Below are 15,884 nucleotides of genomic sequence, written 5' to 3'. Positions count from 1 at the left end.
CAAGTACTGCACTGAGAGAAGGAAAGGATGTGCATAGTGGGGAAAATCTTACAGGAGCTGATACCAGTGCTCTGACCTGCCTCTTGCTCAGCACAACACCAAATCCCTTCCGAGGTTCAAGGGTTGCAACCTCCAGAGACACAGCACCATAACTTACCTGTCCTGTACTTACTCGTTTACCATCAGACTGATTAATAGATACAGTTTCTTATGTACAAAAATTGAGAATTATGTTCAGACATGAGTCTCAAATTGTGCTATTGGCATTTAAATAATGATTGGAGTGAGTTTTTGGTCACTGCCCAAGTAGAAACAGACCAAAAATTTCAATTTCTTTTAGATGTTGTTGAAAGTGGAAAAAGAAGAAAAAATCAAAACTTTCCTCTGTCTTAAGATTTGAGTGAGTGGACTTTGGGATTTTGGGGATTTTTTTTTTTTTAAATCTTCACAGAGCTTAGTACTGCAATAATTATGCTGTGTAGTTTTTTCTGAAGGATAAACTATTTGCTCTCTTTTCCTCAGATTGTTATAATGGAAGTACAAGGTTTAAAGTCAGTTGCTCCCAATCGGATTGTCTACTGTACCATGGAAGTGGAAGGGGGAGAAAAGCTTCAGACAGACCAAGCAGAAGCTTCCAGGCCACAGTAAGCCACTCTACTGTTGCTGCATCAGTATCTCTTTTCTGTCATGGGGGAACTTGTCTGGTTTTCTTTACAATTTTTACAACTAGCTTAGTGCTAGGTTGTGGGATTTTTTTCCTGAGTAGTTATCTTGAATTCTTTCTGAGAAGTTAAAATACAAATAATACTTATCTAGGGTGAAGTAAGTTCAAAGTGTGGATGCTGTCCAAATGAAAGCCATTGAATGTACAGGTGAGGAAAAGAACTAGAGTCTACATCCTCCAAAAATTCAAACCTCTTGATAGATGTTAGCCTGAGGTGATTTTATGTATTCTAGGTTAATGTGCAGGTGGCCTTGTGGAGTGTAACTTGTACAATTGGAGGGAAATCAATACTCAGTAATCAATCTTGACAAAGCTTGCTCACCTGCTGAGCCTATTTCATTTTAAATTATAGGATCCAGTTCTTTCAATTAATTTTTGATGGAGCCAGTCAGCAAACTGACTTGGAGGGGGATAACATCATGCCATCTATAGTTGAACCAGTTAGTGTAGCAGGGAGTAAGAAATTAAATTGGTTGATTTGTTTGACCTACACACTGTCTTCAGACACTTTTCACTCTGTTAAAATGTCATTTGGAATCTTCTGTGGATAACTTTCCAGACAGTATGTTGGGGTTTTACTGGCACCATAGTGTGCCGTGTGAAAGACAATTTAAAAATTGCAGTTGTTACAGTATCTGATAAAACATCTTCTACAGAATTGGGATGATAGTTTCTATTCCATTTGGACCACAAAGACAGATTTTTTTTTTTGGACAAAATTAGAAGCACAATTTTATCTGTCTCTTCTACAGTTGGGAGTAGAAGGAGATCTAATTTGGTGGACTTTATTCTAGCTGTGGCAACTTTCCTTGGCAAATAAGCCAGCAGCATATTCAAACAGCTTTTCAGAACACTAAGTATGTGGGACAAGATGTAAAATTCATTTGTCACAGTCCCTGGCTGTGTTCCTTCTCCAGGGTATTGGAATGCTTATTCTTATCATTTCCATGTACTGTGAGGACCTTCTAAAAGGAGCAATAATAAAAAAGACACACAGATGTACACATTGAAGCAAGGTCGTAAGTGGGTATTCAACATCATCTGCCAATTTTTTGACCTTTTGGAGTGTTTTTTGGTGGTTCAGGGTCCCATGAGACCCACTAGGGTTTTTTATGGAGGGCACATCTCCAAACTGTCCTTTGTCTTAGAGTTGCTCTCATATGGTTCCCTGCAGCACGTGCCTACAACCTTTGCCTGCTGGCACAGCCAAGGTTCTTGTTTCTTTTCATGGTGTTTTGCTCTTTTTCCTCACCCTTGAACTCGTTCAGGTCTGTTTTAAACGCTTGGTTAACCTCTGATGTCATTGGTATGAGTCTTTAAATCACCTAAAATACACAAGTGTTTGAATTTCGGACGTGTTTATCTTCCTTTCAGAAAACAGTTTGAGGATGTTAAGGGTTTTGTTTTCTCTAGCTATTTCCAGAGATGGTGAACAGAACATGATAGGGATGGCTCACAATCAGTTCATGCCTTACTTATTTCATACTGCAGGTTAAGGTAAAGGTTGTAAAATCAAACAGAAGTGTATAGATTCATCAAGTAAAAATTACCAAGAGGTTAGTTGATTCTCCGATTTGTAAAAGTGGAAACTTAGCAAAAAGGAAGTTCCAAAAAGAACAACTGAAGTGTTTCTAGAAAAAGGTGTAATGTTAGGACCTGCTCCAAGCTTTTAAACTGATTTAATGAACTTCAGGCTCAAAAGGTATGAGTTGATTGAATATGGGAGAAAGACAGATTATGGGCTATCCTATCTAAGTGATATCTTACAAACCAAAGTCATAGGGATTTGTTTGCAAAAATTTATGCATTTTTAGAAGATGAATTTTTGAGAAATGCCCTGAACTGTAGTTTGGAAGCTCAGAAATGGGAGTTAGTGGTGCTGTTGACCTGCTAACCTGTAAAACAGTGTAATTAAAGGGGCAAGGATTATAGAGCTCTGAAAAGTATCTAGTTCTTGTGCTGCTCTGAGTTGTGCTCTTTTCCATTTCTGGCAAGAGTGATTAGGAGACATTGGCATGCAGTATGATTATGAGTATTTAGAGACTTAGCTTTTGAGCACAGATAGAGACCTCGTTTGAGGCAATGGGGGAGGATATTAAATTAGACAAGCATGAAATTAGCAAATTACGAGCAAACATTAAGAAGATGGAGGAAGCTGCCTATGTAAAGGGACATGCTTTCTTCCATAGTTTAGTTTTTCTGTTAGAGCCAAATCAGGTTTTTTTGCAGTAGCAATATTGCTTTTATTGATTGGTGGTGGAGGCAACCAAGAGGGCTTAGCAGAGTTTAATCAGAAATTACACTGGTGGAGGAGCACTGGTGGGCAAGCACAGCCAGACCTTCTCTTTCCTGATACAGAAAAAACAGCTGTCAGGTGCCTGAGGCTACTGCCTGCCTGCTCTGCCTGCTGCTGGAGCTGGCTTTTATTGGTACAATTTTCGGTACTGTCTTTCTGATATGATGGAAAAGTATCAGTGAGGCTGGAGGAGATCATCACTTCAGATTTTAAGTAGGATGTGCAGCTAGAAAAGTGTACCAAAACTCTCATACCAAGCATAGAATGAGACAGTGATGAAAAGTGAATGATGACCACCAGCCTGCTGTGGGGACTGCTGTGCTGGCAGGAGATATTTTTCTGTAGTCAGTCATTTTGAACTGGTAGCTACACTTATGGAAAGAAAAAAAAAAACAGTATAAAGAAATATTTATGCCTACTTTTTTCATCTTTGAAATATCTCTATATGCAGTGCAATGCTACTACTCACAATTCAAAAGCTTTTACAGTGAAAAGGAGAAAATAAGATACTCAGATGAATGTTTCAAAATGCCATTGCAAGCCAGTGTGATCTTAGAGGAGAGATTAATGGAAACACAAGTCAAGTGCACACTTAATTCACAATGTATCCGCTATTCCAAATGCTGAATATTTTCTCAAGTATTTTTATACATGTATATAAGTATTCCTCTAAATCCCTGAGTGCCATTTTAAGAGTAATACAAAAACTAGAAACAGTATTCATTCTTAAAGGGAAGATGCCTAATTAAAGTCCCTGGAAGGGGCTTTCAGTTTTCATCAGTAGTAAATATTTTCTGGTTTTTTAATGCATTTATCTCATGCTTTCTTTCTCTTTGAATAATAACTTTGTAAGTTTATGTTTAAGTTCTTTATTTTCTTCTTTAGCAACCTAAATGAAGTACTGCTTATATACATCTTGCTGAGTAACTAATGGTCATTCTAAAATGCAAATGCTATATAATGATGTAGTTTTACTGAGCTTATGTCTTGGACAACTTTGCAAACAGATCTGTTACACAGCTTCACATGCAAACCCAATAAAATTTTTATAACTGCCTGTGAAATATTTCTTCATTCCTTCCAACTGTTTCCTGCCTTTTAGCCCTGCTGAAAATCTCTCCAACATAGCCTGTGACCTTTTCTACCAGAGATCAGTAAGCAGAGCCCTCAGAGGGCCCTTTTAGTTGTGTGAAGCTTTGCATAACTTTGTTGTGATGCCACAGGGGGTCATCTGCAGAAATCCAATGCTAATTTCATTTTTCAAACATTGTTGAAATAGTCTTGTTTTTAGTCTTGTGGAGTCTAGTATCCACATTTCTTTCTTATCCTTGATTTTTATTCATTCTGAATATTAAATAATGTGATTTCTTGAAAGTGTCATGTTTTAGGCATGTAAAATCATGCCTAAAAATAAAAAAATGGGAACATACTGTATTTTAGTACTGCATGTGCCTTTTTCTTGTCACATACTTATGCAATCAGAAAAGATCATATCTTGGTGGTGAGAAAACTTTAATAGAGACAGAATATTTATTCTTCATGTGAACAAGACAAATAAGATGATCATATTTTACTGCCAGTGATTGTAGAATCTTATTAAAAGGGCTATTATATGTTAGAAGTATGTGAAGAATGCATGATTAAATCTGACTAGAGGAGGCAGGGAACCTCAGTCAGTACTGCACAAATAAAGTAAATGCTGCTCACATTATTTTTTATGCCATATTCTACCATCATTAATTCCATAAAGTATTTGAAGTATGAGAACTTGTGCATACATTAGCTAAAGATTGCATAGAAAACCTTCCAGAGAGCAGTTTTAAAAATGGAGAAAAAGGCCTAATTTATAAAATATCAGACTTTCTTAAATTACATGATCACTCATAAAAAAATAGTACTTTTTTAATATGATGTTTTGAGAATGTGGCCTAAGATGACTTTTCTAAAGGGAAAAAGATAAATAGCATTTATAAGGTTGGACAATCATGTTCCAAACATCAGGAAGTTCTCTTTCTTCATCTTCATCATAGTCCCTACATCTTTATAGTTTTTTATTTTTGATTAAGGGAAACAAGGGGACAATAGCACTTAAAACTGTCACCTAGCTTGTGGTTGACAGCACAGATATACACAGTGTGTAAAGGAAGAGAAAGCACACCTACTCCTCTTTTCCCACCTGCTACTGCTCTCTGTCTGATACATGTGCATAAGTGAAGTTTGTTCCATTCAGTAGTACTTTAATTGTACTGTTGGTTTTCTGCAGTCATTCCTCATATTGTTTTCATGTGTAGGAATTCATGTTCTTGCTTTTGCACAAGAGAAAAGGTAAAATGAAGCAGTTTAACTTGCCTCATATTGCTTGGATTCTTAAATAGAAAATGAGAGAATACACGTAAGAAGAAGGGTGGGACAGAAAGACAAGTTTTGGCAGTAATCAAACTCTTCTGTTGCTGGCAAGCTGACTAACTCTCCTTACAGTGTTTGCAGTGTTTTCTGTTCTTTGTTTGGGTGCTTTTTTATTGAAATGGGTATATTTGAGCATGGGATTTTCTACATGGGACTACTAAGACTGCATTTTCATAGTACCTGATACAACTGGGCTTAGCTTTCTGTTCATATGCTTCCTAATGTATCTTCTGAGGATAAATTTTCTTTAGGATTTAGCTTCTTGATCAGGGTTTTTTACTTTCACCTGTTCCTTTGACTGTTTATTACCTCTGAAAGATTTCTCCTTGCAGCTAGGTGCTGCAAATCCAGTGTTGATGTCACAGATCAACTGCAAAGTAGTTCATCCTAATTTTGGCATAGAGAGTTGTTTTCTTTAAGTTGTAAATGCATTTTAGGCAACATTTACAAAAGTGAGGTCATTTGTTAGTGAACATCTGTGTATTTTTAGTAATATCACTTCACAGGCTCAAGTTTGAGAGACATAATTGTGCTGATGTATGCAATGCTGAAAACTTGGTGAAGATGAGCAGGATCCTTTAATAGTATTTTGGAATTTTAAGGGGAATGGTGGGGATCATGACAGGAAACAAAGTCTGTCTGCTTTCATAAACTAGGCTGGCCTGAATTGTTGTTATAATTTTCTCTAAAATTCACCTTTCTATCTCTAAAGTAAAAATTCCATCATTGTGTTCATCTTGTCATGTATCAGTATGTATTTCTTTTCGGGGCAGTTCACGTAATACAGTGAAGAAACAATCTTTCAAAAAATTGGTGCATTGATTAAATACCGTATATGTTTGCTATCCAGCTGTTAAGAGGGGAAAAAAGAAATTAACAGTAGGAAAGTATCTGATGTTTCCTTGGTTCTGCAAAGGAAATTATCGAGAAGAAAAAGAATACACATTTATCTCAGTGTGTCTTCTGGATTAATGCTGGAAAAGTTTCACATAAAAGAGTTTCACCAAGTTTCACTTGGTGCCTTGGTTTTATGATCTGACATTGATTACTATTTTATATTGTAGAAGAAATTTTTCCTCTCTCTTATTGCAGAGAAATATGAATTATATACAGACACTTAATATTAAAAGACATTTGAAACTCCACTGGATAATAACCTGAACAACCTAATTTTAACTTTTCTTGCTCTGCACAGGGTTTGAACTAGGTGACCTCCAGAGGTTCCTTTCAGCCTAAATTTTATGGTGATTCTGTGATTAACTCCCAAAATAGTCTAAGTCTGTTCTATCTGAGGGACTTGTGAAAGCCACTTTTGTTAGAAGGGAATATTCTCTTTTCAGATAAAGAAGCATAGCATGGAAGAAATGGGGATGAAAGGAGATAATTAAGGTTGGTTGTATTCTCTGCTCTATTTGGATAGTCAATAATAAACATAATCCTTATGTCACCAAGGCATATATTAGGGTATATTATATATATACTCTATATAATACATATAGCATATAGAGAGAGTATTAACCCTCCTCATCCAGAGGCACCACTGGAAAGAACAGCTATGTATCTGTCTTCTTTTAAAATGTAGTATTATATGACATGTCTCTTGCAAGACTGATGCCAGTTTTATTTCACAGTGCATTTTGGAAAATTTTGGGTTTGGAGATGCATGTCCCACCCAGGCCTTTCACTATAACAATCAGAGCTTGGAGGAAGACTGTTTCCACACTGCTTAATGCACAAGTTGTGTCTGTTTCCATTCTCATTTCCACCTGATCCACAACAAATGCAACTAATATCTTGCAGACAGCTGTAAGCTTTCTATAACATCGTGCTAAAGCAAATGCAGATGTGTGATCCAGCTTAAAACTGGAAGGCCTTTGGCTATGAATAGCATGGTGAAGCCAAATCTCCACCATTAAATCTTGCTTATAAGCAAAATGGTTTTGATCAGGAAAGCCTTATTCTAATATATCTACCGGGTCTCTGGCTGGGTCAAGCTGAAGGCAAGGGCAGCCTGTAAAGCATCATCTACAGGGATGTGGTCTGTCAAAGAAAAAGGTGGGGGAGAAGGATTACCTCAAATTTTACCTCCCTTCTCCTCCTGGAATACTTCAGTAGAGTGAATTTGAAATTTTGTGTTTCAGAGTGCTCTGCACCTGTCTTATCTTGGGAAAGTTCAATTATTGTTTGTGGGCAATAGTTGACTTGAAAACAATTCCTTTGGATTCTTCTTAAATTTTGATATGACCTGAATGCCCAGTTTTATATTTTAAAAATATCCTATTCTTGTATCTTGATTTGAAGAGACTGACCTTTCAAAAATTTGCTTATATGTCTTGTAAGTATGACACAGGTACATTCAAATTAATTAGAAAATATTTTATTAGATACAGTGTTTTAATTGGAACACATTTTACAGCCTAATTTAGTTTAGGGTTGTTGTTTTGGGTAAAGAGAAATCTTGAGAAAAAGGGTTTGAAACAGAGTTCCTGCTTTTGGATCCTGTTCAGGCTAAGAATACTTTATACATCTCAAATGCTCATGTCACTGTGTTAGTATGTGCATTGGTCCTCAGAGGTGTTGAGAAGTCCAGTACTTCTAGAATACAGAAGAGCCCACTGAACAGGTGAAGAAAATCTATTTATAGATCCTGAAATTTCTTAATAACTACACATAATTTAAGGTGTGAGTCTACAGGTTAATGTGCCTATTTGAAAGCAATACCAGTGAATTGAGAGTAGGAGGACAGCAAAAACAAAGGCAGGGTAGTGTGGACAGCTGATAAGAGCAGTATGAGTCAGAAAGAGCAATAAAAGGGGTTTCAGAATAAAACACACTAATTGGTCTTATGCCAACTGGAATAATGACATTTTCTGATTTTATTCCTGGCTCCTTCCTGGTAGACTCTGCAGGCCCAGGTAGGTCAGCCTAGTTTGTGATTTGTTTTCCCACATCTTTAGACTGACATGACAGCATCTACCTGCTTCATCAAAGTACTGCGAGTTTATCAATGTTTGACAAGATTTTGAAGGTTTAAAGTGTCACAGAAATACGAAGTAACATGAAGCAAATAGGAGTTGCAACTTTTAACAGTATTGTGACGGATTCATAATTATATCTTTCAAGGAAAAAGTGAAATAAATATGCATATAGAAATGTTGAGAGCATAAATCACCATGTCTTGCCCTTGTGCCCATCATCAGTCTCTAGGTGGGTTTGAACCTTGGTGGGAAACAGGAGGTAATGCCTCTCATGAATTGTTCACTCAGTGTGTACCAGTGCTTGCCAGCACCTGGCAGTGTGTCAGTCTAGATACACACCATGAAAATTTTCACCCTGGCTTGTGTCTTGGTAGCCTGTATTAAAGTGAGATGGGAAAGCAAGACTAATCATTTATTCATACTGTTTTATGTTTGTAATGACAATACTTGTCATAATAGCATTCTGTACTGTTAGAGTGCACTTTTCTACTTTTCAGTGTAGGAAGCCTAAATGAGTGTTTTTACTTAGGTGCTTATTATGCACGGGATCCCTCTTCTGGTTTGCTTTTCTGCTTTCTATTAGATACTTTTTTGTTTGAAAAAAAACTAGACTCAGTTTTCTTGTGATTTTTTACAAGTAATTATTTCATATATTAATAATTAATAATTAATAAATACATGATTGTGCATAGATCATTATTAGCTCTCAGATAAACAGTAATTTTGAGATCTATTTTTTTTTTATTTAAAACAGTTATTATTTTACCAAAAGCAGATCCTGAAAAAAAAAATCTGCATACTGACAGATTATTCTCTTTTCCCTTTCATATTAGTCTAGTTGTATAAAGGAGCATTACAATATAGCATATCCATCAAAACACTGTATCCTTGCTGTTGCTGAAATTACATTTTGGAGCTTTCTGTTCCTTGAGAAAAAAGTTCCGAGAAGGGATTCCCAATGTTTTGTAACAATCACCCTAAAACCCCTTAATTTTGCTGCTGAATCCACAAAAAAAGAAAAAAAATTACCCAAACATTTACATTTTCTTTTAGTGACTGCACTAGATAGTGGCTCAGAAATGCATTGAGAAGTTAAGCAACGGGCTGTTTGGTGTGTGCAGCTGCAGGTGCTGGACACAAATTTTCTGGAAGGGAAGTGCTGAAGAGATGGTTTGTTAGTCTGCATTTCAAATTATTAGTGTGCTGGGTCAAAAGTTCCCATATAGACAGAAGTAAATGATAAAGGGTAAAAGACAGTAGTGTAGACTCAGCTTAGGTGGAATCAAAGGTGACATTTGAAAGTAATTGTGTGACTTTCCATACTTTTACCAGGACTTCCCTTTTCACAGTACTTTCCCTTTCTCCTGTCATTCACCTCCTTAGAACAATTTCTTTTTCTCCTATCTATATTTAGCTTTAGGAACACTTTGATTGGAACCTCAGCGTTAGAACCATTGCCATTGTCATTCTCCTTCAATAGCTGACAGTCCATAAGGTAGTAGCTAAATAGAGAAAGCATTTATGCAGAGTATCAGTGTTTCTTCGATAGGGATTGTAAAACAATGAATCTGTAGTTCTCCTCAAGATCTGTGCTTAAAATAGGGGAATCATAGTAACACAGGGAAGAAGAGAGTAAAAGAAGATTAGGTGAGATCAGTAATGAAAGGCCAGACACATGGATACCTCATGGTTCAGTTTGCCTGAGTGTGGAACTTGTCTGTGCTTCTACTGTGAAAAGTTTTTATTATTTGTTTAGAACTTTCTTTATGCCTTGCTTTTCAGCTGCAGCTTAATGTGCTTGCTCTGAGTGAGAAAATTATGCTCCTTATTCTTCCGTTAAAATAAATGAGTAATTTTGAAATAAAGAAACAAAAAAATATTTCCAGGGAAAGCATTTACAATGTAAATCCCATTCTAAGCATTATAGAAATGCAAGCTCTTTCCCTTGGGGTTTCAAGCATTAATTCCAGATCTCACTGATGTACTGGAGAATGCATACCTAAATAACTAAATAAATGAAAATAATGGTTGTAATATTGCATATAAGGAATGGTCTTTAGCCTATTAAATCCTTAGTGGTGCACAATAAACTTCTGTTGCATGTGCAGTACTTTTCAATATCCTTTTTCAAAGGGAGAAGCTTCAATGTTCATATAATTTTGTATGGTAGTCATAACAAAAAATAAACATGTTTTTGGGCTGTATGAGACAGCTGTTAGAGTTAAATCTATGATTTCCAGTTTAGCATCCTGGTGTCAATCATTAACAAATGGATGAGTAATTTTGTGCTCAGAAGAGAAAATGAAATGCTTGTGATATTTTTCCAAGTATCAGCGGGGAAGAACAAGTAGCAATTAGCACCAACTAATACTCTCTTTAGGAGTCTCAGTAAAAACACCAAAATCAGATAAGTATGGATTTAACTCTATTTTTATTTGTGTGAGTGGAGCCTCCTCGTCAAATTATAGATTTATTGTCAAATTGCTGTGGGGTGACTTGCACTGCTGCTACAACGCCTGGCTCACAGTCTCACATCTTCTCTCTCTGTATCTGTGCAGTTGGACATAGTAATGTGCATCACTTCATAAAGTCCACACTCACACAATCCTTCACTAACAACAGAAGGTTTTTCAGACCTGCATTTGAAGTGCTTCAATGTATCAGTGTACTTGGATGTGTCAGGGGGTGCTGAGCCTCCTCCATCCTTTAGTTTCCTGGTATTTCATACAACTTGCACCATGAGTGGGATTTCTAATCTGAGTGTGATTTCTAACCTGAGGGTTAAGATACCTGGTTTTATACAGTTAAAGTTTGTTTCTAAGCAAAGTAGAAACAACAGAGATGGTATAGGTTCTTGACATGGTTGAAACACAAAGATATTGCAGAGACCTCAACATACTGTTTTCAGTCCAGCTCCAAGATGTGCAAAGTTGAAGGGCTGGTAAATCTCTTACTCCTGTGGAGCAGTAAGATGCTTAATAAAATGGCTTAGGTGGGTCTTCCTGCTCATTCCAGCTCTATCCACATCCCTGTTTGGATAGCAGATAAGAAAACTCTTCCAGAAGGCCTCTTAAGGTAATTTAATTAATAGTTAAGAAACACATTGAGGTTATGTAGAAGGCTTAAACCCAAAGTCAAACCCAGAATGATGCAAAAGATGGCACCAAGGAAACTAATACACTCTGATACTGGTTTTAAAAATGAGATTTCCATATTGCTGAGGACAAAAAAATGGTGTAAAAATTCTGTAGAGTTGGTATTTTATCAGAAATAAAGTATTCCAATAAATAGGGCTAAAATAAAATTTCTAGATATTTGCTTAGAATAATAAATTTCATTACATTCACCCCCATGATCTCATAAAAAAAGTTTTGACTAACAGAGACCATGAGTTAAATGGAAAACCTGAGAGAGAAATTTGCTGCTGTTTCCAGTGTATGAAATGCATTCCAAACTGAAGTAGAAGAATAAATTCCCTTAGAGGGGTTTCTGTGACACAGTGATAAATCTTCAGCTGAAATAAACATTCACCTTCTTGCTGGCAGTAGGTACTTTTGCAGTGAAGGGAAATAAACTCTGGCAATATATTTTGTCTCTAATTATTATATCAACCCACGTACCTCTGACAGCAAGAGAGAAATATGGTGAAAAGACTGTGGCTTATGGTTAAAGATGAACAAACATCAAATCACTGCAGTTTCTATAGTAAGGAGAATGAGTAGGTAAAAGCAGAAAAATTATTTAAACAGAGGAAAATTATGTGGTGAAATGAGAGCCTGAAGAGGCAGAATTAGGGGCTTTTTTTAGACTAAAAGTTGGTACTTTTAGAGGTATCCAGTATGCTACATGGGCTGCAGCTAAAAGTGCCATGCACTCACTGCAGCAATTAGTGTTGAAATTATTGTTACTTTGAACAGTTTATCTAGCAAGATTTAAACAGACAAAAAAACAACCATACTATAAGGGTAGTTATTTAATATAAATATTGCATGAGATACATACTTGTTTTGTCTAAAATTTTGCACTTCCCATCTGAACACTTTCAGCACCAAAATTTTTCACATTATGGGACCAGTACTCAAAAATCAATGGTTCCTCCAAAGGTGTGGAGGTGGTTTTTTGTTTCCATCATTTGCATACATTTGCTAGTTAAAACATATGCTATTACAAAAACAAATCATTGCATTTTTCTTTGTAGTTAAGATTTACTAAAGGTACACTGTTTGCAAATAACAATTTCATACGGTAGATGAATTAATTTGCTTGATCTTTCATCCTTTCTTCCATCATTCCTTCAGGAGCTCCAGTGCAGAGCAAGCTGTAAGTTAATTACCTGCAATATACTTTGACTCAAACAAGCTCTAAATGGCACAAAGAAATAGCTTCTCTTTTCACAGAAAGCCAGGTTTCAACCTACAGGTTCAGCTGTATGAGAAGTAAAAGTCAGCTGTAAGATCTATTTTCATGCAGAAAACATTTCAGTTGTTGATGTTGAAAGTTAAAATATAAAGAAAAGCAGCTTTTTTTTATTCAGCATTCAGATTCTGGAGACCACATTGTTAGTTCCTGTTTAAAACAGAAAGTAGTTCAGTTAAACAATTTAAAAATTTTTGTCTTGCGAATAATGTGAACAATCTTTTGTATGGTGGTTGACTTCAATGTCTGTGGTTCAGAAAAAAATATTTTCTGGGAAGTACTGTATTTTCTTCAGGAAGAATATCAGGGTGCAGACCCAAACTTGGCATTGATTTGTCTGACCTATACATAGCAGCTTAGCTTTTAAATTTAAAGGAGATGTTCTCTCCCAGGAGATTAAGAAATGCAAGAACCAGAAATATTAATGCTTTAATAGGGGTCAAAAAATGCATTTTACAGGCAACAAATTTGTTTTGGAAGAAAATAATGAAATTTTTGAGAAACAAAGTGGATGTAATTATACTAGCACCTAAAATCTAATAGTTGAAACAAGAAATCACAGTAATGGTGATCAAAATTTTCATAATTATAATTACTATTCAGGTATTGATTTCATTAATTATTAGGTATTCTCCTGACCTATTTTCACCATTAAACTCACCAGCTCCTTGAACAGATATATAGATCTAGAATAAATATCCAAAATTATGGAGAAAATGGATGGAATTTTACAGTGGAAATAACAAGTGATTCAGTAAAATCTTATTTATTGTCTAGAAATACTGTATTTACAATCTTGGCATTATAGGGGAGATTGATGCAATTTAATTACACAGTTCTTAGTCACAGCTGGTGATAGGACAGTACCTTATTCAAAGTTATTGTTTGCATGTATGTTGTAATGAATTTTAAATTGATCTGTATGCTGAAAATCTGATATATTTTTTTATGCTCTGTGATATAGAAGCTGAAAGTGTGATATCCATTTAAATGGAATTTGGTTAAAATGAAGTATTATTCATAAACAGGAAGAGTAAACAAATTGTTGATTTGTTGACTGGAGTCTGGCCAGCTGTCATAAAAGAAATAGCCAGGGGAGAAAACAAAGTTAAAATCTGACAGATCTTGAACACCTATATCATTTCAGAGCAGTAAAGAATATTTCAAAATAGGCTAGCTTATGTACACCTGCATGCTTTACTCAGTCCTTCCTTTATTTTGGTTCATCCTTAATAAATACTGAGTTCCTGGTATCTTGTTATATTCATGGCACAATCTTTACAGATCAGAATTTTATCTCTAACAGAACTGAAGTTTATTGGGAGATATTGACAATGCAAACTACATCCAGAAAGGCCATTCTTATTGCTACACCTCATTTCATACCGACAAAACAAAATAATGCAAATTTTTATTAACATAAACATTCATACAAGTTAGATTACAAGTTGGAGTTTGGATTAGGCTGTCATTTCTGACTTCTGCTTCAGATGTGGCCTGATGCATAATAACATAATAATGAGCTTTTAAATGTACAGCATATAGATGAACTCAATCAGTTTGTCAGTTTGCTTGGAGTATTGGGTCTTTTATGTTCTTTCTTAGAAGGAGCAAACTAAAATCAACATGATACCACTCTTTTGGCTGCTCATTTCAAATTATATGAATTCATACCTCTGCAAAAACATGAAGCTTCAAAGAAACAAGACTTGTGTTCTAATAATACACAAGGAACAAAAGGATGAGCTACACGTACTTTGCTGTTATATTGGCAACTGATGGGAACATCAGATGCCCACACGTTAAGTGTGTTAGTAAGGGATGCAATCTTGGATTTGCCTTTTCTAACAGAACATGATTTCTCAGGAGCTCTTTCATGAGGTGAGGAATGATACTAAGACCTAGTCAGTAAATTCTGTGATCATCAGCTCTGACACGTAATTCACTTCCAAAGAAATGTTCCTGAGAAGCTATGGGAGTCAGCTGAAGTCCTAATCATCCAGGAGCATGCGAATAAGTGCATGGAATATTTCTACCATGAACATTAAGCCTTAGAAATTGATTCAGACCATTCTTTTTCAGCCCAAGATTTTCACTTACTGCTGCAGATGGAACAAGGGATGAGAGAAAGATGTCAGTCAAAGCTGGCGATCAGATTTAATGTTAAAAGTGATTTCTGATACTACATAAGTGCCAACAACAGGTGGATGACCCCACGTTACTCCCATTCTCATCAGTCTCTCTCTGTGCCTCTAAATTGGAGAAGGAGCAAATTCTCTCAGCTTCCTGGGCAAGGCTCATGTGTGTCCCATCCCTGGGGGCTGTGTCCTGCAGAGATGGAGCCTGGGTCTCCAAAGAAAGCTGCACCACTTTCCAGGAAGTTCTTTGAACTTGATGCTAGGGTGCTCAAACCCCAGCAGATGCTGAAGCCCACACTGCTGCTCAGCTTGCAGAACTGAGCAGGCAGTGTTCTCTTCATTGAATGGGCTGGGTCTGTTCCCTTCAGTCAGCATGACCTCTTCTTTCTCTTCTCTTTTATATGAATCGATGCTGGCACTAGACTTTTGTAGAGAGGGTTTGGGTTTGTTCTGTTACTTTAATGGGAGTCTCTCTTGGGGTTTTTGTGTGGTGCTGTCCAATATGGCATGCACAGTTTAATGCCTCTGGAAGCTCAGGGACAAGCAAACCTGACAGCTGAGAGAGAAGGTGCAGCTATCAAAGTGCTTAGATTGTGTTTCCAAGTTCAAGGCAGCATGCTTCCTGAATACTGGGATCTGGAGGCTAAACTAAAAATACAACTATCTCACCTTTTATAAAGGTGCTTTCTCCTTGGAAATTTCGTTTCTGTGTTGTGACAAAAACTACCCCGGCACCACCACAGGGAGAAGCAGTAGTGCCAGGCATTGTCTTATTCTGAATTTGCAGCATCTATCATCAGATCATAAACAGGTTTTCTCTCACTCAGGAAGGTAATTTGTCAGAGTTCCTATTTCTATTACCACTTTGCTGAGGCTAAAGCTATGCACACCACAGACAGATTAAGCATCTATCTAACCCAGTCAGG

At 36.4% G+C, this 15,884-nt stretch overlaps 1 protein-coding gene across 9 annotated transcripts in view; it reads left to right on the top strand.

Moving 5' to 3' along the window:
- CADPS2 (calcium dependent secretion activator 2) overlaps positions 1 to 15,884 on the top strand; it is a 284,388-nt gene that overhangs the window by 121,099 nt on the left and 147,405 nt on the right. For all 9 annotated transcript variants that reach the window (XM_077179002.1, XM_077179003.1, XM_077178999.1 and 6 more), the window contains exon 6: positions 523 to 644. In XM_077179002.1, coding sequence (XP_077035117.1) covers positions 523 to 644 — 122 coding nt within the window. The remainder of the gene's footprint in view (positions 1 to 522; positions 645 to 15,884) is intronic.

Source organism: Agelaius phoeniceus, chromosome 5 (assembly GCF_051311805.1).
Source record: "Agelaius phoeniceus isolate bAgePho1 chromosome 5, bAgePho1.hap1, whole genome shotgun sequence".
NCBI lineage: Eukaryota > Metazoa > Chordata > Aves > Passeriformes > Icteridae > Agelaius > Agelaius phoeniceus.
This window is presented reverse-complemented; position numbering and strand designations above follow the sequence as displayed.